General features: G+C 45.6%; 2 protein-coding genes across 6 annotated transcripts in view; one reads left to right on the top strand and one right to left on the bottom strand.

Moving 5' to 3' along the window:
* Positions 1-39: 39 nt before the first annotated feature.
* Positions 40-1944, top strand: MRPL35 (mitochondrial ribosomal protein L35). Its single transcript, XM_051619563.1, has 3 exons — positions 40-467; positions 1103-1247; positions 1487-1944. Exons 1-3 carry the CDS (start codon positions 244-246, stop codon positions 1673-1675), a joined length of 558 nt encoding a protein of 185 aa, XP_051475523.1. The 5' UTR covers positions 40-243; the 3' UTR covers positions 1676-1944.
* A 695-nt stretch (positions 1945-2639) lies between these two features.
* Positions 2640-26397, bottom strand: part of REEP1 (receptor accessory protein 1) — a 71293-nt gene continuing 47535 nt past the window's right edge. For 2 of the 5 annotated variants that reach the window (XM_051619554.1, XM_051619555.1), the window contains 4 exons: positions 23941-24109; positions 17817-17852; positions 8800-8939; positions 2640-6447 (listed from right to left, as the gene is read on the bottom strand). In XM_051619554.1, coding sequence (XP_051475514.1) covers positions 6376-6447; positions 8800-8939; positions 17817-17852; positions 23941-24109 — 417 coding nt within the window. In that variant the 3' untranslated portion in view covers positions 2640-6375. Of the gene's footprint in view, positions 6448-8799; positions 8964-13876; positions 13938-17816; positions 17853-23940; positions 24110-26397 lie in introns of those variants that run through there. The other 3 variants (XM_051619557.1, XM_051619556.1, XM_051619559.1) reach the window with 3 other exon arrangements.

The raw sequence follows: 26397 nt of genomic DNA on the forward strand, positions 1-26397 counted from the left end.
GGGCGGGGGGGGGGGGCAGAGCCGCGTCGCTCCCGGTGGGCCCGCCCGTGGCCCGGCGAGGCGGGAGCGCTCACCGCTGGCCCTGCCAGGCGGGGCTGAGGCGGGAGTGAGGCGGGGCTTGAGCCGCCGCGCCACGCGTGGCGAGGACAGGGCGCTCCGAGCCATCCCGGCCAGGCGGGGGGCGGTGCCGCGGCGTGACCCTCGGCGGCCGCCGTAGCGGGGCCGCGGCGGGGCGGGCCGGTGATGGCGGCGGGGCGGCTGCTGCGGTCCTGTCTGTCCGCCTGTCTGTCCGCAGGGAGCCGGGGCCGCTGGGCTGCCCGGGCCGCTCGCTGCCCCGCCCCGAGCCGCGCTCTCTCCGGTCTCTCCGCCCGCTGCGTCAGGCAGGTGCGGGCCCCGGCCCCGCCGCGGGAGCCGGCCCTGCCCTGGGGGACGCGGCCCGCGGGAGGCACCGCCTCGCTGCTCGGCAGGTACGGGCTGCGCCGGCCTTTCCGGACAAGAAACCTCTGCCACTGAGGCGCTTCCTGGGCTGCGGGCGGGGGGCTCTGGGCCGCAGCCCCCGCCGGGCGTGAGGCCGGACCCGCCCCGGGGCGCTCGCTGCGGGCACGGGCAGCCCCGGCGTGAGCGCCGGCGCCGTCTGCCCTTGCTGGTCGTTAACGCTGGGAAAGTGATTTCTGGACGCCAGCGTGTTGGGTGTTTGCACGTGAGCGTTGAGCCTCTTTGGTTAGGTGAAAAAGCGGTTGTGTGTGGAGTAACTGGGGTGTTCGTTCCGCCCGGCACTGCGGTTCGGTGTTCTAGGTGCGGGCTGGTTAGGTGGTGTGCGGTAATGGCAGCGTCACTGCCTGGTTTGGGTTGGAAGGGACCTTAACGATCACCTGGTCCCAAATCCCACGGGCAGGGACACCTCCCGCCAGCCCAGGTTGCTCCCAGCCCCATCCAGCCTGCCCTTCAACACTGCCGGGGATGAATGCTTGTTGACCTTCAAAAGAGTCACAGCCACTTCTGGCTTCTCTTTATGTGAAAAAAAAAAGCTAGTGATTACTTTTAGAAAAACACATTTAATTCCTCTTCTACTTTTTTTCCCTGGTTTGGGGGTGTTTTGTAGTGTCACCTCTCTACTTCCAAGTATACTTCAACAGCCAGTGAGGACTGTCACTTACTACAGCTTGAGGAAAGGAAAGAGGAAAACCGTGAAAGCTGTCATCGACAGGTTCCTCCGGCTGCACAACGGCCTCTGGGTTAGGAGAAAGGTAAGATTTTAATAGTACTTTTTTTTTTTTTTTAATAAAAGCATTTTTACAGTCAGCGAGCTAGTTGCTGTCCTTCCGTTAGAGGGCAGCAGCTAGTATAGGAAGTTAAAATCCCATAGAGAGACTTCCTGCCTTCGTGAAAGGAGGGAATTTGTCCTGGATTGCTCACCAGTCTTGCTCTGTGTGTGTGTGTATTTGCAGCCACCCACTGAAAAGTCTCGTGTGTTTGCTTCTGGCAGGCTGGCTATAAGAAGAAACTGTGGAAGAAGTCAACTGCCCAGAAGAAGCGTTTGAGGGAGCTGATGTTGTGCAACAGGACACAGTGTAAACTCCTGGATAAAATGACCACTTCCTTCTGGAAGAGAAGGAACTGGTACGTGGATGATCCCTACCAGAAGTACCACGATCGCACCAACCTTCGTGTCTAGGAAGCTTTGGTTTCAGTGTGGCCATCTCTCTAGGAAAGAGGTGGTGGCACATCCATCTGCAACACCTTTTCCTTTTCTGAATAAACATGCAGATCATTTGGTCAGAATGATGGGTGTCAGTGTCCCAAATCAAGGAATATTCAAGATGCAGTTTGTGTTTTGCTTAGCAGAGGTCAAGCTGCATGTTTTGACATCTGTTGGTTTCCTGTGATTGTCTGTAACATCCATGGATGAATGAATACAGTCTAAACATCACTAAAAGTGAACAATTTCCTGTGTTTAATCTTTTTTTTTTTTTTTAAATAACCCCAGGATGTGTTTTGCTGGGTCCACATGAATTGGTAACTCACTGAATGCAGTGTCCTTGGGGAAGGGGAGAAAGGAGGATAGGTTCTGTTTCAGTTTTTGTTGCCTGTCATGACCCCAAATAAACCACTGCTGTGTCTCCATGCTAGAGGGAACAAACAAAAATGTCATGTCTACAGGGAGGTTTTTATAACTCATTTAAAAATTTATTAACTGCTAGCTGCCATGACAAGGCTCACATTTTGTACCCTGTGTTTGGTTTTTTAGTGGAATGTATGATTTGGGTGTTACACTACATTCTGAAGCAGTCCATTCTGAGTATTTTCTTGTTTTTATCCTTTCTTTAAGCCTAATTATGCCTCATCCTGCTTATCTCTGAGCACACATCTATGGAACAAAACCAAGGATTTGCCACCAGGTCCTTTTGGAGTGTACAGTGCATCTGGGCTAGACTGGAGGTTTTCTCTACCAAGCTGATTGATCCTTCAGGAGGTGTATGAAAAGCAGTCGCTTTAGCAAAAGCTTCAAACTCTTTGCTGATAATTAACCCATTATTAAGTAGATGGTCCCCAGTTATCAGCTCCAGAGCCACCTGGCTAGGAAGAGAAGGTTTGCTGTGCAAGCCTGTTGCACTTCAATGAATTCACTCATTTACTCAGAGTGTTCAGTAGCTGTATTTTTTTTTTCCAGTTCATAATACAGAAAGAAGTTCTGAAGGACATGCAGCACTTAGTGAATACATCTATATACAGTCAGCCAGAATTGAGATAAAAATAATACAGCGATCAAAAGTAATTATTCTGGCCTGCCAGATACATAGAACAGACTAAAGATGTTTTCTTCTTTTTTTTTTTCCCATGTTTTTTTTTTAAAGAAAAGATTAAGACTTTATTCAAGATGTGTACCAAGCAGTGTAACAAAACCAGCAAAACATCAACCTTTGGAATACTGTTGTAACAGCCATTGTCGTGAGGCATTTACTGTTCCATCACAGATCCTTTCTACCCATCACAGGAAAGAAATCCCATGAAGTGCACAATGATGATCCTTAAATAGTCCATCAAAATGCAAATCCCAGTGTAGTGTTCTCTGCTATTTCAGATACTGTGCTAGATGCAAAACGAGTACCAAAACAAAAGGCAGAAAGAGACTGTGATTAACGAGCATTGGGTCACAAGTAGGAGGCTTCCATCACTAGGTGAGAACACTTCAGAGAGCAGTCAGGGGCAGCAGGTTGTTCACACGAGGCTTGGGAGCATCTCTCCAAGCAGATTTCTCCCTCTCATTAGGGATAAATAACCTGATTGGCCTTTCCTTCTGTGCTGGGTTTGCACTTACACTACTTAGATTAGCGTGGGGGTAATTCCAAGGTGACAGGGATACACACGAAGCCTGTCTTGTCTATATTGAATGTGATCCTGACTCAGCACTCGGTGGCTGTGGCTGCACTGACACTGGCCCCTACAACAGGAGAGGAGGGGTGGAGGGCTGCACTGAGCTGCTCCAGCTTGTTCTCATAACTGTGGTGATTTTATGGTAAACAAGATAATTCACAGGCCCGTTTTCCATGGACCATCTTCAGCTGCAGTCTCCTTCCCCTCAGCCTCAATTTTACTTCGTTAAAATAATGCAAGCTTCACCTGAGCCTCTATTTTTCAGGGCTGGCCTGTTTCCTTCAGGGTGACACTCTCCAGGCTCTCTCTGAGAAGCCAGGAGGTCTCTGTCTGCCTGCCCTACAACACTGACCCTAGAGCCCACCTGCCTGAAGGGCTCCAAAACCACGTTCCTCTTAAGCCCGATCTGTCTCTATTTTAAACCAGCAGCTGCAAGACTGCCTGCTTTGGGAGGAGCCATCGCGCCGTCAGGGAGCTGGGATGGGAGGAAGCTGAGAACTGCTCCCCAAGAGGCCACGATCTTCCCCTTGCTCTAATCCTGCAAACCCCCGCTTGCCAGGAGGGGTCAGGATGAGCACAGGGCTTGTTCCTTGAGAGAACAACTAGGAACAAAAGGCTTCACTTCTGGTGGTTATTCCTAATGAACCTAAGTAGCCAGAGTGAAATAACAGCCTTGGGGCAACACCTGTAAACAGCCCGCGGGTGGAAATGAGGAAATCAAAAGCAAAAGGCCGTTCTCTTCTGTACACAGAACACTAGAGCACTACATGTATGTGGTCAGGCATTCACATTTCTTGTCTATCTATACACAAATATACAGCTCGGTTGATAAATTAATCCATTTTTGCCAGAGATATGAAAAGGTTTATTATTTTTCTTCTCATTTATACAGTGAATGTTTCAAGAGATATAAGGCAACTCCCTTGTCCACAATTTCACCTCAGCACTTCAGAAATGCTGAACAGTCAAGTTTACAGTAAAACAGCAGATCAGATGCACATTTAATCATTCTGGTGAGAATCAGGGTTAACACAGTGTGTCTGAGAAGAGAATTTGTCAGACGTTACGTAGCTCTATGTTGTTGGGGTTTTTTGGCGTAATTGAGTGCAAACTTGTCAGCTTCTTTTTATCTTATGGCAGCCCATTGCATAGCAGGGAAACAGGTCGCTGGAAACAGGATTTTGTTTTCTGCTAACACTGCAGGCAGTTTCTCTATTTCTTTTAAATGTTTGCCAAAAGAAATCAAATACACTCTAAAGCTGCTTAAAAACAAAGCACACAAGCTCAGCTTCTCAGAGCTTTTGCTGAGTGTCTTCCAAGGACTGACTCTTCTGCAACTGCTATTTGAACAGGTTTGTTGGGGTTTTTTTCCAATTTACTGTCTGAAGACTTTTTCCTTCTTGCCCATTGCAAAATATGATTGGATTAGCACATGTAAAGGAAATAAAATTGTCAGGTAATGAGGCCAAATATTGTGGCAGACATAGGAAATACTTGCTTGCCTTTTCCACTTCCTAGCCGGGTCAGACAAAGGTTTGTGCGTGTGCATAATGAATTTCTCTCTTCCCCACATATGTAGGAAGCTCTGGAGGAAACCTCAGGGATCCATCAGTCAGGGACAGCTGGGATATCGATGCATATCCGGCAGAGAAAAGGTTTCAAAGGCCACTTCAGATTTACCTCTGAGCCTGACACACTCCAGCCAGCTGCTGGCATCCTGGGCTAGATGAACAGTATTGCTCACCACCAAGCTCCTGTACTGATCCATTAGTGATGGCACATCCTACCTAATGCTAAATGTTTCTCTAGTCTATGTGACAGGTCCAAGGGCAAATACAAAGGGCCACGTAATTAACTTATGTGTGAATCTCACATGCTCAACACTTACAAGAGACACCAACTTGAAGCACGAATACACAAACCCTACCACGTCTTCCTCTTCTTTTATATTTCTCATGTATATATGGACACAAATACATCACTCCATCTGGTTCTTGGGGTTCTAACCAAACTCCATGCTACAGGCAAAACTCCAGGCTCCAAAAAGCAGCTCAGACCCAGCGCCCTGCTCTGCTCATTCCAGTAAACCAGCAGCACCTCACTGAGAGAGCAGGGCGCAGGGACTGACACCTGCAGGCAGGGGAGGGAGGCGCGGTTTCCCCTGGAAGAGCGTCCCTAAAGCGATTCTAATTTCGGTCGCTGCAGCTACTACAAGCTTGGCTTGCTCACACTTAACAACCAGCAGCAGGACGTTTGCCACAGCGATGCCATCTAGCTCTTCTACCAGCCACTGCTTTCCACACAATACTCTCCTGGCTCAGGCTGATCAAAATTAAGACTCCCCCTTCATTACATGATTAAAACCATTTGTTTTTTCCTCTTGCACATCTCCTCCTCATCCTCTGTAAGTGGTTTTGTCTCTATGTTTTTCTAGCACAACGATTTCTCAGAATACATGTGACTTGCAGAAACAGAGTTGTAGCTCAGCTTTCACTAACGAATCCTGGACATTTTGTACAAAGTACTTTGACATTGGTTACATCATTCACAGTCTTGAGGAGGAAGGGAGAGAAGAGAAATCCGTGGCTTCTGCAAATCCACTTCATTAATGATAAAGTCATAAATAAATACACGGTCAATGTATCATCATGAGCAACTGATTATTTTTGTTTCTGCTGTGCATTCACAGAGCTGTGCAGACACAAATGAGAATTGTAAATGTACAGTCTTATGGGATTAGCATGAGTGGGTGCACGCTCTGCAAACCAAACAAGGACTCTAAACTTGCAGGTGTCTGCCAGACTGTCCTACCCACATCACGGACAAATGCCAGAGGCGTGTAACAGAAGGATACAGAGAGAGGAGAGAGAAAGGCCATGTCTACCATGCTGTACATCAAAGCACATCCATCCCACTGCTGTTTCCTACATTAGTAACAAGTAGCTCTTTAAGGCAGAAGAGGGACATTCTGTGGATCTTGGTGCTATTGGCTCATTGCACTCACATTGTTTCAGTGGCAGAGGACGAGGTACTTTTCTTCCTGAAGCGAGGTCTAAGGGTCCTAGGCGGTGCCTGCAGAAAACCAAGAGAAAACTTCAGTGGCATAACAGGAAACATTCTTTCTTTCCTTAAAACTCACCGTCTTTGTGGTGCCTCTGTGGCAACGATCACATTCCAGGCATGAAGATCTTGGCCCTGAAGATCATTAATGAATGACCAGCTGAGGACTAACCCCTTTAAAAATCCTGCTGTAGTCCTCTACCCAGGTTACACCAACACCTTCTTCTCTGGTCCTTGGTTAGAGCTGCAGCTGAAGGTTGCTAATAACAAGAGGGTCAAAGAAGCCAGGACAAAGTGGTGCAATTTACAGCAGCTCATGGATCAAAAGAGCAAAGTGGTGGCAGACAGCCAACTCTGGTGCCTCCCAGCCCATCCTGCACTGTCCAACCCAGCCACAGCTCCCCTGAGGGTACAGCTCCTTGGGGCATTACAAAGCTGAAGGGGTAAATCACACTGGGCTGGTAATCTTCACAAGACAGAGATCTTCCAAGAGATCAGCCTTTCCCCTGGGACACAGGCCAGACACAATCTGTTGAAATTATTTTAGAAGCCAACTATTGCAATCCTGGCCTGCAGTCAGCTGATACTGACAGAGTTTAAAAAGGAGTCCTGAACACCCAGGAGGAGCCAGACTAACTCCGTGAAATCGGTTTACTGGGATTAACCCTATTCCCCAGACTGAGACAGAAATTAGACTAGCAAACAAAAGCCCTGATCTGCAGTGCATACTGCTCTCCAAAGAGCTCTGGCATTGTGTCTTGTGAGCTCCACAGTAAGAAATGGTTACCAGATGTTGTAGAGGAGCACAAACTCTCAGCGTGGAAGCCTGCCCTAGCATTACAGAACACTGCAAGGCCTGGTAAGCTCTTTTACTCCATTTACACAAATATCCAAAGTTTTACTTTCTTTAACAGCATCAACCTGTTTACCTCTACGACTATAACACGGTCTTACCATTTTTAAGTGAGGACTTAGTAATTTCTATTTCATTGGACGTTCCAGCCCAAGATCACGCTGTGATTCCACATTGCTGTGATGCAGCAAGGTATAAATATTCATATAGATAAGAAACTGCACTGTAGCAAGGTTTTGTTTAGACACCATCTAAATCTCCATCTCGTTCAGCTTACTCATAAACCTAAGTAATGCCTAGCAGAGATGGGATTAATCCAACACCCCACCCCATCTTCCAAGCCTGAAATCTTACCCCAAGTCTCCACTGTGAATCCCCAAAAACCAAAGAGACCTGGATGGGACAGTTACATCCAGAAAGGAACAGCTAGAGGAGAAAAGCTGAGAAAGAAAGCTGCTGTGTATGGCTGGCAGGAATCCCACACCACAATACACTCCATAGCTGCTGGCTCAGAGTTGCTACCTGTAAACCGGGAGCTCTGGGACACAGCTGGACAACTAGAGCAGACATTAACTGCACAGTAAAGGCTCTTAAATCAGGAATAAATAGCTCTGCCTCCTCTGGGATGTCACTTCACAGCTCTGAGACTGTCACAGAGGCTGCACCTTTCTACAGCAAGAACAGAGCAGCCCAGCTTTTTGTTAGAGCCACCCAGGGTACGATGACCCACTAGGAGAACATACAACCACTTACCAAACCACACCACTCCAGCTCTCTCACACTGAGCCAAAGGGGTGGTGGAACAAAACAGCTCCCCCACGGTGGAGCTCTCCCAGCTTTGATCTGAGAGCTGCTGGTTGTGGCTCCATCCCTCCTGTCCAGATCTGGAAGCCTACAGATCCTACAGCATCTCCCACAGAGATTTCCTGCACAACAGTATGTGGCTAAAAATAGCTTTTGGGAAACTACAATGTGAGATCTCCATCTCCTTTAGTTCTTTTGCTTCCATGAAGGAACTTAAAGCATACTGGTTAACATAGTGCATGAAGGAAGAACTGCTGCTGGTTTTGATGGGGTTTGTTCAGGGGCAAACTCAAGTGAGAGGAACTGGGCTCTGAACTGTGAGTGCTCTGGCTGTGGATGCAAGATGCTCTTACAGTATCCATCCTCCCTTGGGGCTGAGAATAGATTTTCCTCTACAGACATGAAAAATCAACTAGCAGTTGAGATAAAAATCCTCTCACCCAGATATCTCCACATTAGCACATGGTTTATAGCTAGATCTAAGTTTGCAATTCAGATCCAACTCTGAAGCCCTGCATTACTATTATGTCCACAGGCACTAACTGAGACTTCTTTCAGGAAATCTACATGTACAGAAAAGTAATCAAACCCATAGCAAGAGCCACCCCTGAAAGACCAGAAATCTATTGTTTTTAGACCAAAGAGAGATGTTAATTCAAGATTCAAGGAATGCCATCGTAGGAGGAGCCTTGACAATATGGAAGTACCTCAAGGGGTTGATCCTTCTTTTTGGGCCTTTTGTTCATGGATGCACAATCCAATGACTCGTTCTCTTCATCATCTGAGAACACAGAGCCTTTTGTTTCACAGTTTGCCTCAGGTGGCTTTTCATATTTATTGTCCACACCTATTTAACACAGCCATTTACAGTCTAAACGTGAAGACAAAAGATGAGGAGATCAGTGATGGTTTGATTCATACACCCCCAAATGCCACCTCACTGCAAACCATGCACCTTCTAGAGATTAGCAGACAGAAGGTTCACACATCACACTCTAGTAACCACAGCTGTGGGGTTAGAAATCAAAAGGCCCTTGCTTATGAAGCTATTATAAGCTCTATTTGGATTATTTTACATAGAATTCAGACTAAGTTCTGGTGTTCTGGAGGTTGACTATTGAAAGAGGTATTGGGGTTTTTTTGTTTGGCTCAGGAATAAGTAAAACAGCGGATTTCTCGAATCACTGATTCCATCCATAGTTCCTGCATCTACTGCTTTCAGAAAGACTGTCCTCTAGAAGACACCAAATGAATGCTGAAGCCTTCTAGACAGTAGAGACAGATGCCTGGGATGCAGAAATATGAAGCACAGCAGCACTAACTGACTTAAAGCTGAAAGAGCTCAAGCCAAGAATCCCAGCCTAAGAGTCACTGAAATTAACCAAAAGCTTCAACAGGTATTGAATGGATCCTCAGCAGTGGGTGTGCTGCTGTGAGACCAGAGCAGGGAAAAGACTCTTTTCCTTCACTCTGGAGTAAATCTTACGGAGTGTTAACTCCAGTGATGGATCTGAAGGCAGATCAAGGGGTATCGGATGGTCGAGCATTTCTTTGGACCATGACATTTTAATCACTCTCCCTGGAAGGGCCAGGTCTGAGACTAAGGTTGGATGCAGCTGTACCCGGGCTCCTCTCTGAGAAGTTCAGAAAATCTGAATCTCCCTGGGTTGCCCTACTCAGGTTGTGACAGACAGTTAGGGTTCTTCATTTTGAAACATGTCAGGAAGTGTTTGCTGTTTAGATGGCATTACCCACAATTATTTGCCCTACACTTAGCCTGTGGTATTAACATACATAGAAATAATGTTCTGTGCTACTTCTCTCAGCCTGACTGTAAGACTCTGCTGGACCAAAGACTAAGGTCAAAGAGGATTCTTAAACATCTAATACTGATTAATCCATTTAAATCCTTAAAGCACAAGAGAACTGAATTCTCCAGCTCTTTCAGTTGGGTAAGGGAGAGCCAAAGTAGAGTGATTTGGCCACAACAACCCCACAAGTCACGAGCAGGTCACCAGGGCTCCCTGCCAAACCAGGTCAGCAGCTGAATGCTCTCAGCCCCTGCATTCAAGCCCACAGGATGTGGCTGCTGCTTGAGAGCACAGTGCAGAGCATCCTCTGGCCACTGACCCCATGTTTCTACCCCTTTATCACCATTTGCATGGGCAGGCTGGAAGACACCAGCACAGGTTTCCAGGAAAAGCTGGAAGCTGACTTTTTCCCAGCTGTGCTGAAAATGCTCATAGTCATGTTGCAGGGATACAGGGCCAGGAATAATGCTGAATTCTGTTTTTTAGAAGGGGCCCAGCATAGACCATTTGATGTGGAAGCTGGTCCTTGTCACCTCTCTAAGCCAACAATAAATTGAGTCAAGTTTGGTTTATATGCTTTTTGTTCAGAGTTTGAGCATAACCCTGAACCAAGCATGCCCAAATCTACAGCCTGGAGGCCAAGTACTGTCCCAACACCAATTCATCTGACTGCTCCCACCTCCCCTGTTGCCCAGAGGTCCGTCAGATGTGGGCTGCAGGTTGGACTTCAGGGACCTTGTTTCCAGACAGTAAAACTGGGACTTCTTTAAACTGGCTCGCTGAGGTTTGCACAGTGGCCCAACAATACACCTCCAGCCATGTGCTGCTGTGAGGAGACAAGGGCTTTCCCCAGAGAAATGAGGACTTTGAATGGGACAGGACAGAGGGGAGTTGGGGAACACTGGCTGCTGAAGCTGAGAGCTTACAGGACAAGGCAAACCTGCCCTGCTTCCCTTCTCCTACAGCCAGCCACTCCACTGCAGAAGGAGACAGAAGGAACTGTCAGCCTTTACAATGCCCCCATGAATCCCATGCTTTTCCAGTGTGCATTGCTTTCTCCATTATTTTTCTCTTTCTTGAATCAGGTGCTGGGTAAGAAAGTTATCCAGGCAGCTCTGCCACCTGTGTCACTCATCTCCACAACAGGCACAGCAGAGGCACAGCCTCCTGCAGGCCCCTCCACCCTCCCCCTCAGCCTGAGCATCACATCCACGTCCTGAAGCTGCTTCCATTAAAACCAAGTGGAGAACTCAGTGTCTAAGCTGGCACCTGGTGCTTTGCCCCCTGCTGCAGAGAGGTCTGTGAAGTCCACTGTAAGCTGGGCTGAGGCCCTCTTCTCCCCTGCTACATCTCATGAATGTTGGTAGGTAGAGTTCAAGATTCACAAACTAAGTGGCCATGACAGTCTCCATTTTGAAAACCATAACAGTGAGAACGGAGGGTCCCCATGGCTGGGTGCCCAAGAACCTCTTTCACTGTTCCCTATTGTTCAGAAGCAGGATCTGTAACAGAACAAAAAATTCAGCAAAATGGGGTAAGAACTTTGTGGCAGGTGATAGGATGAAGGTATAACCTCTAGTTACTTTAGATAATTTTAATGCTAAAAACCCACACCCCTTTGTGAATAATAAGCATGCTAATCAGGTAACCTCCCTGAATGTTTTAAACATGAATTAATCATTATTGACCAATCATGTATTTTGTTGTGATTTTCCTTTTGTTACTATTTCCTACATTTGACCCTGCCTGCCTCCCCAGAGGTGTGCTGGCTGATGCTAAATGCAGACTGGAAATAAAGACAAATATCTTGCCTCAGAGTGTTGATCAGCTCTTTGCACACTGAGTGAAGAATGCAGGTTCAGAGTAACATCTTGGAGACCCAGTTGGGATAGTCATAAAAGCCTTGCATGGATCATCTTGCCATCCCTGACATTGGAGAACTGGATTGGGGAGGACTCCAGCATGCACTGACCTGTTAATTCAAGACTCCTCCAAATCCCCTCTGGTGTCAGGCAACAAGCCCAACTCCAAGCTGCAACACTCAAGAGAGAACACAGATTTGGGACAACATCAGTGCAAATGTGGTACCAAAAACAGCCCAATGAGAACCAGTTTTGCTTCAGAGTCATGGAACTGGGTAAGAAGCAGATCTATCCCAGGCCTTTCCACCACATTTTTGACCATGGACAAGAGCAGATCTTGAACACAGGGCCCTTTTTTAAGACCCAGAGATGTAAGGGTTCCTTGCCCATCCTCCCTCAGGGAGGATATGTTTTAGGGGCAGTTCCAACCTCATATTGATCTGGGGTGCCAGACTTTGTCCCATGTTTGTGGAAGCATTACATTGTTGTAGGAATGGAGGCAACTCATCTTTGAAGGGCTACTGCTGCCTGAGTGCCAACTCTGAAGTTGTGGGATTTTTTGTGAATAATGACAAGATTAAAAACTCATTTTTGTACTCCAACAGAGTGAGGCCTCTGCAGGAGAAAATGTAAAGCAAGGGATTAACCAGAATAGTAAATACACATGTGAGGAATTAGTGAGAAAGGAGAGAGAATCTTAAAAATGAATGGCTGGGTTCTAGGGTGAAGACTGAGAAGCAAAACATGTTGTCAGGGCTGGCACAGATTTCTCCAGGACAGCACTTGGCCAGGTGACCTCCTGTCTGTGGTCAGGATCTGAGGCTGTGGGGCCTCAGGCCACTATCAGATGTCCCCAGAATGGCAGAGACAGCACCTTGTGCTGCTCCAGGGAAGCAGCTGACAGTCCCAGAAACCTTGTCACAGCCAGGAGGTGGCAAAGCTTGGACAACAGGGTAGACATCAGCCCTGGCTCTCTCCCACTCCCCACCTCAGAGCAGGCAGTGTTTTGGGTGTCTCCACCTCTCACATTTATGGCTCCACACCTTTGTGTGGAAGTGCAGTATCTGCAGGAAGGGGAACTGGGCTGGTGTGCCAGGGAGAAAGCTACTGCTGCCTCTTGCAAATCTTTTCAGTAACCCAGATTCCATTCCTCTCTTCACTAGGGCAAGAGAATCTGACTGCAAACAGCCTAAGGAAAGGGACCCCTTCATTCTAGTTCCTATAATCCTACCCTGATTCCTTCAGGGGGAACCAATGCAACCAACATTTGTGTGGGAAGCCCTGAAGCTGGGCATATTCCAATTTAAAGTAGATGGGGTTGGGATCTAAGTTGTTAAATGCTCCACAGCAATTACTTTGAGTCAGGCTCTGATTTATGCTGCTGTTTAAATCCAGAGTGACTCCTGTGGATTTTCATGAGTACAACAGAGGTCAGGGCCTGGCCCACTCTAACTACAGATGAGCAAAGGTCTTTGAACTAGATCCTCTGAAAATTTCAACACTTAAATGCAGTTTTAGTTGGAATCAGGCACCCCAATACCTTTGAGAGAAGCTGGAGCCCCTTTATTTTTCCCAGGCAATATTCTTTCTCCTGTCACTGTAATTCTTCAGGAGCAATGGGGAAAACCACAGTCACAGGCTACATGAACTAGGAACAAGGTATTGTATTATTGCAATGGAAAATAAAGTCACTCCAGAGCTAAGCCTTTCCAGGGGATTATTCATATAAGGAGGTTTGCAGACCACTTATTAAGAGCAAGAGAGCAGACATTGTTATACAATGGTGATCAGCTTCTTTTCCCTGCAACAAAGACAAATTTGCCATCATTTCCAAAAGACACTGACCCAAGCCATGGACTTCCCCAACCATTTTCATTGCCAAACCAAGAAATTAGGAGCAGCCAACTCCAACATCACACACTGCCCAGGAACTACAAAACATAGGCAGCCAACCTTTTCAAAGCTGAAGTCAAGTGCAACCAAAGCAAACAAGTCTAACCACATCAACAAAGTCATCTGTTAATGAAAACACATCCCACAAATGATGTTAAGTGCTAGTCACTTCAGTGCAAACACCTCAGAAGAAAACTCATGCAGTCTGTAACACTTACATCAGAGTCCCATAATATTTACATAGAGAAAAGGAAAGAATAAACTGTTAGGGAAAAACATCTGGGCAAAGAGGGGAAAGGAACATTGTTTCAGAGCACAGAAATCTTCACCTTGGCTTTCATAATATCTGTGGTTCAACTGGAGTTTAATAAACAACAATTAATGTTTTAATTTCTCTTGGTAAAATGCAAATGTACTTAACATCCTGATTTTCTAAGAAATTTTTTCCTTCCCTGAAATAACCAAAACAACTATGAAAGTATTTTTAAATACCCAGAGAAACTCCCAAATTGCCATCCAGAGGCAGTGTTGCAAAGTGATGCAAATAATCCCTGTAAAAATTTGATTGAACATTTAGTAAAAGGAAGTTTTAAGGAACAAAATGACCAGAGCAACGGAATGTTGTCGTTTGTTCTTTAAGCTTAATGAGAGAAAGGTTAAAAAAACCCCATCTGTAAATTCCCAGCACAAGAGCTGGAAGCAAAACTTTCAAAGAACAAAAATGAAACCACCTACACCTTTGAATTGAATCAGTTTGCAGCAAGGGGGCTGTTCATATATCTCCAAAGTCAATTAGTTTTTTAAGAGTTCTTTCCACTGTCATAATCTCATGTGCAATTTGTAGCACAGCACAAAGAAGGGGTTGGATATATCTAATATACCAATATGATGATTTTATTTCAAACACAATTAAGTGAATGTCCCATTAAGGTTCTCACTAAGTTGCACTGCTGATTGTGAACAATCTGTCACCTTGTCTTCAGGGTGACAACAACATCCAGGAAGAGATCCAACTTCATTTTATTGGAAAAAACTCCAGGGGCTGGTTTATGCTGCAACATGAGGACAAGAGGGCACAGCCTGAAGCTGCACCAGGGGAGGTTTAGGTTGGATATTAGGAAGCACTTCCTCACAGAGAGGGTGATCAGACATTGGAATGGACTGCCCAGGGAAGTGGTGGAGTCACCATCCCTGGAGGTGTTCAAGGAAAGGCTGGATGTGGCACTTAGTGCCCTGGTCTAGCTGACATGGTGGTGTTAGGTCATAGGTTGGACTTGATGATCTGAGATCTTTTCCAGCCTCAATAATTCCGTGATTTAGTGATTCTGCAACAACATGTGCATGGGTTGGCCAGGCTGACCATCAGTCACTGCTGAGCTGTGGCTTTTAAGGTGGACATTACTGTATCAGTCACCACTAGGGAGCACAACCCTGTGGTGCACACTCAAAAAACAGCCCCATTCATCACTAATGTCCTTGCACATTTCTTACATTCCCAAGGTTCCTGCTCAGTGTTGTAGTAGGAAATGCCCCCCAGCCCCCAATACATGCAGCCACAACAGTTCTCCCTTTGTACAGCTGATTATTCAATATCTGCTAGATATATTTATCATCTGCAAGGATTAAAATTGTCTCCCCCTCTCAACCATGCCACAAGTCTTTGCAACAGCACCTCAGAGATGTTAGTTGAGAGAATACCACCAAACACAGGATTTGTTACTTCTTCAATGCCAGTTCCAAGCAAGCTTGTTTAATGCACTTAAGCATTTACCAGGCACTGCCAAAAGACAAACAGAGATCCCTGGAGATTTTCACTCTGTCCTTCACAAAGGGGAAAAGCAGCTCTTATGTAATTGTACCCTTGTTCTTCAGTGCTGCAGCCTGACTTTCCACAGGCCATGAACGCAGAAGAGATAAATCAGAAACTTGTTTAAGGACCTGGGAGGAGTTTTGCCAGCAAAGGCCTGCCACTGAACAAGAGCAAAAAGAGCTGGCATGGGAGGTGTTAGGAAGACATGCTGGAGCCTCTGGATAAATGCACACTCCATAGCACCTGCAGGCTGCATCCTTACAAAACCTTCTCCCAGGATACTGTCTAGGGAGCAGGATGGGCAGTCTTCTGCTCCCACCAGCCTGTGCTCTCCTAAAAGCTGTGGGGGTTCTTCTGAGTTGGCCAGAGAGAGAAACAATTGAGTTTCACCTGCCAGAGCATTAAAGCTACTGCTCCTGCCCAAAAGGCTACATCATGGCTTTAAGACTCCTGCTTGTGGTCAGACTTGACTTACCTGCCCATTTAGATGATCAGCTCTTTGGAGATGGGTACTGTTAGGGATTGAATTCTGAAACTGGCTACACAAGAGTTTGCACCAAGGAAAGCTGAGTGCCCATCGTTCAGGACAATTTAGTCCAAGCTAAACAAACTTAGCTTCTTTCTTCTCCCTGCTTTTTGTGGCGTTGAGAAAATGTGTTCACATGACGTAGTCAGCTCTCTAAGCTACCCAAGCTGCACTTACAAAGGAGCATTTAAAACAGCAGGCTGTTGTCTGAGAGTGCATTAATGCATCTATTGCCTTGGAGACAGAGAAAGGGCAGCCTGTGGAGATAGAATGAACTCTCTATGAGATAGAGCTTCAGCCTGTCCCTATTGACATGGTCCAAGGGATTGGATTATGTCAAGGGAAAAAAATAGTAAGACAAGCCAATGTGAAAGACAGGCCATGCAATTTAAATCAGATCAAAGTGACTTTGGGGCCAATTTGTAAACATATTGGACTGATTACTGCTTTAGCATCATTAAATGACTGTCCTAAGATTAACTCATGTCTATCAAACACTTAAGGATCCAGTGACTCTTTTTATAAATAACGCTTTGAAGTCAAATCCCTAAAATTGGTTTAGGCTAAAGTTAGAAGGCTGCTAAATAAAATGCACTGTGAATGTAAGTGCTTCATGATTGCTTAAACATATACCACCTTGAACAGGCTTCATTCTCCTGCACAGTAGCACACTGAACCCAGATGGGCTAATGCAAAGAACTGCAGAAGGACAAGAGGGAGGGTGACAAACCAAATATGAGGATTGTTTGGCCACCTACACAATGTGCAAGGAGGCAGCATCAAGGCTGAGATCACCTCCAAGCACCAGTGCTGCATGGCACATCAGGTGCAAGGCAGGGGGAACCCAAGTACTCTGGAAGTGACACTGCCAGCAGCCATGGCTGCAGCACAGTGGCAGCACTGCCATCCTTCAGTCCCTCTGTTGCTGTCCCCAGACTGATTGCAGTGTGCAAAATAAACAAAAAGCACATGAGATGAGAAGTAAAGGCATGATGAAGGTCTTTTGCTTCCACCAACACGAACTGCTGCCAGCCTGGACTTCTTCTTTCTCCCTACACAAGCTGCTTGGCAGCCCCATCCTTTGGCATGCCTAAATGAGAGAGAGGCCTCCCCCTCCTTTCATCTGCCACTGGGACAAAATGCAGAAGTGATACAGCTCAGCTCTTAGCAACCAAGCTGCCTGGAGCAGCGCTGAAAAGACCACCGGCAGCTGAACTGTTCACTACACTCCTCAGTTTGTAAACACAAGCAATGCTGAGGACAGTGGGACATTCTTACTAAGTGGCTCTAGCATAGACTGAAGCAGAAGACTCTGTTCAACCCTATTTTGTGGTACCAGAATCTGCTACTGGGCTTTGTTATTTACCCTGCTTATCCCAAACACAAATGTCCCTGCCACTAAGAGAGGAACACAAGCCAATTCTTAGGGAACAGAGCAAAAAATTGCTGAGACTGAGGGAAGTTTGCTCTTGCTGCATTCCCAGTGGTTTTACACTGGCACTGGGGGATATAGGGTTGAGGAGTTACTGGTGCAGCAAGGACAAGACTTACACCCTCCAGAACAGCAAGGACTGAGGTTTTTCTCCAGAGAAACACTCCCCAGCCTTGGGTAGCACAGGTCAGTAAGGTAAGAAGCATGGCAGTACTTGCCATCAGCACACACAAGCTCACCAACTCACTCACAGCCTGGCCTCCCCCTGGTTTGTTCCCTTGTTGTTAGGAAACCCAGTAGTAGGAACAGCAGCAGCAAGCCAGGCTGGGGAACACAGCCGTGCCCAAAGGGGATGCGTGGGTATCAGGGGGTGGGAAATCCAGCACTCACCTCTGAGGAGTCGGCACACTGAGCAACACGTGCACACTGAAAGAGGAGCTGAGCATTAGGAACTCTTCAGGGTAAACTAATGTCTCCTAGAAAACACTTGGCATCATCTTGAGGTGGACTTTGTGGCCTCCACGTGCACTGAGAGACAACTGTCTCTATCCACCAGCACAGACCCAGGAACATGCCTCACCCCAGGCTGTGAGCCTGATGGGTGTTAGGGCTGGGACTGTGTACAGCTCCCTGCCTGATAGGTGTCAGGGATGGGATTGTGTACAGCTCCCTGGCTCTGCTCTCAAATCACTGAACAGAAATAACTCCTGACTAGGAGCACGGATAAGCAGTGGGCAACACAGTGCAAAAGGCTGCATGACAATAAACACTACTGTATTGCTACATACCTGGATTTTTTTTTTCAGTAAATTTAGACTTCTATAAGCACTGGTGCAGCCATTCATACAGCTTCTGAAGGAAAACTATCCATTGATCCCTGATTTTCCTAAAGCAGAAACATGCTGAGAACTCCTGCAGGATTTCTGTTTTAGTGGAATTACCATAAGGATGGAAGCAACAACAGGAATTACATTGCATGCTTCAGTGCATATGCAGGTGATTCATAGCTGCTCTAGGAAGAGTGACCTTTACAGATTCATGTTGTGGATACTTTGTGCTCCACAAGACAGCCTAGAAATCATTTTCAGTTTGAGCCGTCCAATTTAACCCTCACAATTACATCAATGACTCCAGATAAAAGCTTTTGGAGAAAAAAAATTTTAAAAAGACTTGAGTTTTGTGTGATTTCTTTGGTTACAATTATCTAACACCATTGAGACTGAAGTTCTTCCATAGTTTCAGTCATTTGGAACCAGTATAAACCAGCACTGCTGCAGAAAGGAGATGTTTCATTGCCCCTCACACTCTGGCCTCCACCTTCTTTGTTCTGATGTTAGGGTGTGTCCTGCTGCTCTCTGCTGGCTTGAGGATCAGACCCAGGTCAAGAGCAACCTGGAAGCAAGGAACTGCATTTAACTTGAACCAGCTCCCTGGCTGGGGTCATTATATATGTATAAGATCTAAACATGTCCAAAAGAAAGCATGGTATGGGGCAGAAGCAAGGGCCATCCCATTGCAAGAGGAGTGCTGGCTCACGCTGGCTGGCTGCTGCTGTGAAACTACAGCCTTTGGATACAAGAGAGGACTCTTGCCCAACCCCAAGAGGTCTGCTGTGGGCTTAGATTCTGATTTTATGCAGAAGCAAGCTCATACAACAGGTTGTTATCACATGTGTTTCTGGGGCTTTTCTGGCTGGTAGGGACTGAGTTATACAGACATATCCTGAATGCTGACATTCCCCCACCTTTGTTCTGTCCTGCAGAGCCCTCAGAGCGCAAAACCAAGAAACAGCCTTGACTCTCTTCTGCACAGAGTGGAGAGTAGCAGAAAGCACACTGCATATTTCTGCTTTGAAATCATTCCAACTGAGAATGATCTCTGTCTGGGGTGAGCTTAAGCAGAAAGGGCACTTGCTCTGGGCAGCACAGAGTGTGGCTCCATAGTATGCGATCCCCTGGCCCAGACAGCATCAGCTCTGGACACTGACTGTCCCCTGATGCAACACAAACCTCCTGCTGCTGAGGTATGTCCCACTGACTCACCCACAAGCAAGGCTGCCCAGCCCACACTGGAGGTTTCCACCAACAGCTGCAACTGTGAGATATGTTTGCATCAGCTGTGGGATTGAGCTACATGACACAGTGGCCAATGTCCCACTCCTCAAGTCGCATGTGTCACTCACCAGCCATCGCAAGGCACGTTTGATCTGTACTGTCCCTGATGCTTTTAAGGCAATATTGTAAGATTAAGAAGTGCAAAAGCCCCCCACTGTTAATAAAGACACATCTATGTGTGCATTGTTACTGGACATCTACCAGAACAACAGCATTGCCTTGAAAAATATTTGGAAATGTTGTTCTGGAGGCTGCCAGTTTTCCATAGGAATGAGTAGCCACACAACATTTACTGTTCCCAAAGGAAAGGGGCAGTGCTGCCTGTGGAAGAAGCACAAGTTGGAACAGGTATCAAGATAAAATATCACAGGCTATCCTCAGGGTGCCAGGACACTAAGTGGAGAAATGCTGAACTAAGAGCAAAGTGAAAGATCACATAGAAAGGACAGGTGGTGGGTTGCTACGTGGAGGAAGGGCAACCACCATTTTTCCTTGGTGTGTGTCAAAGGAAGGTGTGCACCTGCTTTACAGGAGCAGAGCAATGCCTCATGTCATGTGCTATGGGGGTTGGCAGCCACACACAAACCATGGCAAAAGCAGCCCTTGCCCCTACATGTCATCTACATGTGGCTTTTGACAGGGTGTGAGGAGAAGGGTCCTTCTGTGGGTTTGGTGTGAACACCCCTAGAGCACAAGCAGGACTGCTCAACATACAGTGAGCATCACTGAAAGGCTGTGAAGACAGCAAAAGGTAGAGGAGGGGGAAAGCAGCAAAAGAAGGAGTAATTCCCCTCGTCTCAAAGGCAGCTCTTGCATATTCTACTTCTTGGCCTCATTAGACACTCTTCAGCAGGCAAAAATAAACCTTTGCTGTGTCTGCATGTGGTCCGTAACTAAATGGCGAGCTCCTCACACAGTGCTTTGTGTCAAGAGGGGATTCAGGGAGTCACAAATCCATCTAACCAGCACCAGTCAGGTTATACAAATAACAACAACGGAAACCAAACAAGCTGAGCAGTTATTTAACATAGTCTGACTATGGTGTGGTTCTGCAGCCAACTTTTGGCCACAGCCAAGGCCCACCAGTGTCAGGGGAGTCCTTTCATGGGAAGGGACTGCAAAACTGAGTTTCAGCAGTCTCATTTGTGCAGGGAAGACAACAGACTTCTCTCCATCTCTCTGTCTTTCCTTATCACCTTCTTTCAGATACCTTATCTGCTCTTAAAAACAGTCACACAACAGGACTGGAATTCACAACACCAATTCCACACTAGATCTGACTGTGTTTTCATTGTGCAGGGAATGGGACCCATCTAAACTCCTGTAACATCAACTTAAAGAGCCTTTTCTTGTCTTTGCCTCACTATTGTGACAGTGTGCTTCCATGCACCATTCGTTCAGTAGCAAAGCTGGCTTGAAGACCTTCCAGCTCCTGGCCTCTTGATCTCAAAAAATATCTCCTGAAATGCCTCCCAGAACAGTTACTTTGAGGCTCTCAGTAACGTGGATCAGCAAACTGGTCTGAGCTTAAAATAATCCTTCAAAAATAATATAAGAAAGTATTTTTAATTTGGATCAAACTCAGGATTTCTTCTAGAGTCCACAGCTGGACAGCTGGAGATAGACTGTTCCATCATCTGACTGTAGAACTTGACATCTCATTATTGTAAGGTGCTTTTCTCTCTTTGATGTGGCTATCTCCTGTTGAGAAAACTAAGAGCCTGTGCTAGATGCAAAACTTATTTTTCAGCCTTTGTGCATCCCTGACAGCCATATGAGAGAAATAAAGGAGATATAATGGCATTCCCATAGGCAACACTCATCAAAGAATGTGATCCTCCTGGGACTGAACAATGCTCTCACACACTCCCAGACATGGGGATGCCAGTCCTGAAACAAAGAGGGCTACAACTGCTACAGCAGTGCTTGGCTTGTCCACCTGTAAGGTTGGCTATGGCCTAGCAATGTCCCCTTCTTCAGGCAAACCCCACATACATCCAGTCAAAATACTGCTTCAGGTTCCTGTCCCTGCCACAGTTCCTCATCAGTTATAAATTCAGGCAGTGACTTTGACAGCTGCACTTGCAGAGGACTGTAACAGGTTGATGGAATGGCAATGATTTCTCTTTTACTACAGAGAAACTTTCTTGCAAACTTGGGATCAATACACAGACAGGACTTTTCCAGTGATCAGATATTGAACATGATGTAATCACTGAAGTAAGGTGTACAGGAAAGCCACGCAAGAAATCATATAAGGTATTGACTTAAAATATGGCTTTCAGGATCCAGGTGTGGCAAGTACAATTTTTTCTGTTTTACAGACACACTGAGGAACAAAGGTACACTTCAGGTCATACCAGTGGTTTGCAATTAAGTGGGGTGTGAATTCATGTGTCCTAACTCTCAGTCTTGCCTCCTAACCACTGCCCTGCTTCTTCAGCAGACACAGGCCCGTTCCTTCAGGCATTCCCTAAAAGTCTCCATAAACCAGGACTTCTAATCAGACCAAGGATACAATGTTTGCAGCCCCAGTCAGGCCTGCTATGAATGTTCTTCAATCATTTTGTGTATCCTAGCTACTGTTGTCAGGCCTTCTAACAGCTGGTTAGAAAGGCCTTTTACTAGAAAGGTGAGGTCTTGGTCTGAGCCATCCTCGTGTCAAACAGTCTGGGGTAGTTTTGCTGACCCCCCTCTGATGTCAGACTAAGTCCCATTATCTCTAAAGCAGGGATATAAAGAGAAGTCTAATGTTTCTGTGAGACAGCGGGGACTGCTGACATAGGTATTTGTGCTATCTTTGGGACAGGAAAAAGAGCTGTGTGCCAGCTGTTCTGTAGTGACTGCTCATGCACATACTCATGTATGTATATATTACATGTATATATATCACATACTAATAGGCAGTAGCAAATTCTGTCTGCCCCTTGCTTATGTGCAACACTCCAACTAAACAAATAGAAAAGGTGGAGTGATGGGACCATGCCTGGGCTTAGTGTACCTAGAACAGTGTTGGCTCACCCTGAATACAGCCCTCAGGATGTGATACAGTCTGGCTGATAGATCACACTCTACCATACACACTCACACGACAGTTATGACCAGTTAATTCACCTCTCTAGACATTCTGACTACATATGTAATTGTGCCCACATTAAACAGCACGAGATTAGCTATTTCTATAGCTAATAGCTATTAGGTATTTCAGTTTACCTGTAAAGAGAATTTATTCAAAAGATGATGTTAAAAAAAAAATAGAGAAGTCTGTAAGCTAAAATGCTCAGAATTTGCAAAGGGCTTGAAGGACAGATACTCTTCAGGATGGATGGGACAAGACATTTCTAATACATTCCAAAACTAACACAAACTAGAAGGGGTACCCATCTACACAGGCTTGAAACACAGTGAATGTTTGTACAGACCTCAACACACACAAATGGCAACTGCTACATTTCAACCTTGCCAGCATATACTTCACAGGCTACCATGTGCAACAGCCCTGCAGCTTTCTGTGGCTTCTCATCAGGACAGTCAGGTTGCATGATCTTTGGTGCTGTTTGGGCATCCCAAAAGCCATCTGGAACCCCCTGCTTGGGATAACCCTTCATATCTCAATTTTTGAGATCTAATCTGCAAGGCTATCTCTAACCAAATGTTTTGGATCTGGGCTCACAAAGGTTTCTTTAACTATAATGTTTCTTCCCTTTGTTCTTTCAGAATTTGAAAACAAACCATTTCCCTTCAGAGATGCTTGTTTTCCATAAGTTTCTATAGACATAATTTCATACACAGCTGTCAGATGCTGCTCTCTGCTTCTAGGAGTGTTTTATGTGGGTTTTACACCTCAGTAAGCTTCATCAGTGATGGAACTACAACTGTCAAATGTTGTAATAGCTACTGTACAATTTAGAAGAACCACAAGGGAACCTAATTCAAACTAGGTATCTATTAGAATTCACATTTCTATTTAGATGACATAAGAGTGTATCACTATATGCAGGCTTTGATGATAATAGTAAGCCATGTCCCCTGCTGTGCACTCTTATCCCCCCTTTTTTGCACTTCCATTATCCCCTCTCATTGAAAACCCACCACAGTTGGCAGTCCCCCAACCCAGTCTTAACTTTTCAACTCAAGTTGCAGGGACTGGTGCTGGCTCCCTTGCATGCTCAAGCCCAGCCAGACCAGCACTTCGCACCAGCCAGAAATAGTAACCATCAAATGATGATATTATTTTCTCTTTTAAGTGCCAAGAGACTCAACAGCCTGTTTGTGTCCTGTGAATTCTGGTATGTGCTGCCTGCAGTGTCTGTTTCTATATATTCCTGCCAACTGCATGACTTCATTCAGCTTCGTGACATTCCAGACAACACAACACTGAAAATAACACTTGCACTTACCTGAGCTGCCAGTGCCTTCCGATGCACTTCTGGATGTTTTTGGCTGGCTCTGTTTGCTACTTGTCCGTACAGTGACCGAAGGAGGAACAGTGCTGCTGCTGTCTCCACGAATTGATGAGAGATCCTGCATGCTAAAGCTCCTTAGTCTCTCAGACAGGGCCCCCTGACCCTAGTTAAACAGACAAGCAAATAACACACACAGAAGTTAGATTCCACAGTGCATTTTGAGCCTTCCTCCTCCCTAGCTGATTGAAATCCAACAGGATCAATAGGAAGATAAAACATTTTCTGTTCCAGCAACCTAGAGAGGACAAAAACGAGTTGTTAAAAGCCCAATTTCCCTCTTTTTGCTCTTCCTTCTGGAGTAGTTCTATGCACAAAGTAATTTAGACTTTTGACAGTGAGCATCTCTGATTCTTCAATGCAGTCATTTGAGCTCAGAGCAGCCTTGGATGCACCTAAAGAAGCAGGATGTTGTTTCTAGTAGCTGCTTTTCTTCACTAGGATCTGAGTCACATAGGTCCTTGGCTTCAGAAAGACAATTAAATAGTCTGCATCAAAATAACTCCCATTCAATCATCTATGATGATCTTCACTCAGCTGTTCTGTCATACACAGACTTTTCAGAGCACAGAAATTTTGAAATTTTAAAGTAATCAATGCAAAGAAACATTTCAGTGCTTTCTTCGTGTAGCTTAAAGAAGAAACAAACCAACACCACCTTTTTCTTTTTAGACTAGCTCTCAATCAGGCAACATATTCCTTTGCAAAAGGAATGTAGCTCTTCCTTATTAAGGATGAGTTGGTTAAAAGATACCTTTCCTTAAAACTACAGCCTATCACAGAGTTGACTATAAGCATTCCTCTTTCTGAATTTTGTAACCCTCATGCTACACCACTGCCATAAAGTAGGAATACCAATATAATTAATAAATACAATCAATACAGAACTTACCTGTTCTTCTCTCTTGGATACAGTAAGTAATATTCAGAATATAAATAGCATTACTGATAGAAAGTACACTTAGGCTTTAGCATGTTGTTGAGGGGAGAGGGTCTGAAAGATACTTCATAGCATATTGTCTTATAAAAAATACTGAAATAAATACACAGAGCCTGATTCTAAAATTATTTCTGCTCATGTAAATTAGGAAAACTTCAATGGATTCTTCGACTGAGATGAAATCAGAAATATGGCAGACAGTAAATACTGCTCTGTTTAACAAAGCAGGTAGAGCAATTCACACACCACCTTCATTTAGACCTGCAACTGCCAAAGCAGTAGGTAAGAGGAAGCACAGCCTGAACACTGCCTGGTGGGTTCTAGGTTGGAGCTGGACCAGAGCACATCACTGCTCCTTTCTGGGCTGCAGATTTGAGTATTCTGCCCCCACAACCAGAGTGCAGGCGAGGGGCCAGTGGGGAGTACATTAACCTGGCACAGAGAAGGGACTCATCCTGACCATCTGTGACTGGACACACTCCTTGCTAAAGCAGTCGGGCAACACTGCCTGTTCTCCAGGGCCCTGGCATTGGGAAGGGAATGAATTCATCTCCCTGCAAGTAGTAATTTACCTACATCACTCCAGAAATTTTGTATGTAGAGTAATGGAAAATCAATGCCTCTACCTCATATAACACCATTAGCACCTTACTTTTAGGGACTGTAAGTAGACAAGGCATCAGGTGCTTAGAAAGACAGTCACTGTGACAGTTTGCACTTTCTACATTCAAGAAAACTGCAGGATGACTAATCCAAACTTTTCAGCCTCAAGTTTTTCATACAAGAAAAATCCATTAAGGGCTCAAACTGCCTTCTCAACTCCACAGCTCAGCAACTTAACCACACACCCTGGACTACACCACTTTTCTGCATTAGAGAGAAGCAAACAGCACATGATGGTAACTTCTTCAATGCTGTCCCAAAGCATCATCAGTAGAAATACATATAAGCTAATAAAACCAAAACTGAACTGTCCTTTGTGGGGCAGAGTCACCTGGTGGAGCTAGCCAGGAAGCTGCACTGGGCTTTTTCTTTGTATTTTACTAAGTCTTTGGTTTTTAAGATCTCCCTATATATCCTGTGTTTGGCAGCATTTTGCATTCAGCTTCTCTGCAGGCTATTACAAAGAAGTTTCATGCATCCATCATGCTCTTCCTGCAGACATACTTTACTCTGTCTCATTAGCCTGTTGTACTTAAAGTATTTTAAATTAATGGCTCTTTTTTTGCTGGTATACACAGACATTTTATTCTGCTTCTTTTATAAGCTTGGCAGTGGAGTTCTAGATCTGATGTTTTGTTTGAGTCTCAACTCTTTTATCTCACTTTCCAACCTGCCATAAGAGTTGATGTCTGAATTTTGGCTGCTTTCCTGCCAGTGGCTAAGCCTCTCTTGAGACATGTTCTCACTGCAACAGGCATCTTTTTTATTCTTAGCCCTGTCTAAGGCACATC

Source organism: Apus apus, chromosome 4 (genome assembly GCF_020740795.1).
Source record: "Apus apus isolate bApuApu2 chromosome 4, bApuApu2.pri.cur, whole genome shotgun sequence".
In the NCBI taxonomy this organism is placed as follows: domain Eukaryota; kingdom Metazoa; phylum Chordata; class Aves; order Apodiformes; family Apodidae; genus Apus; species Apus apus.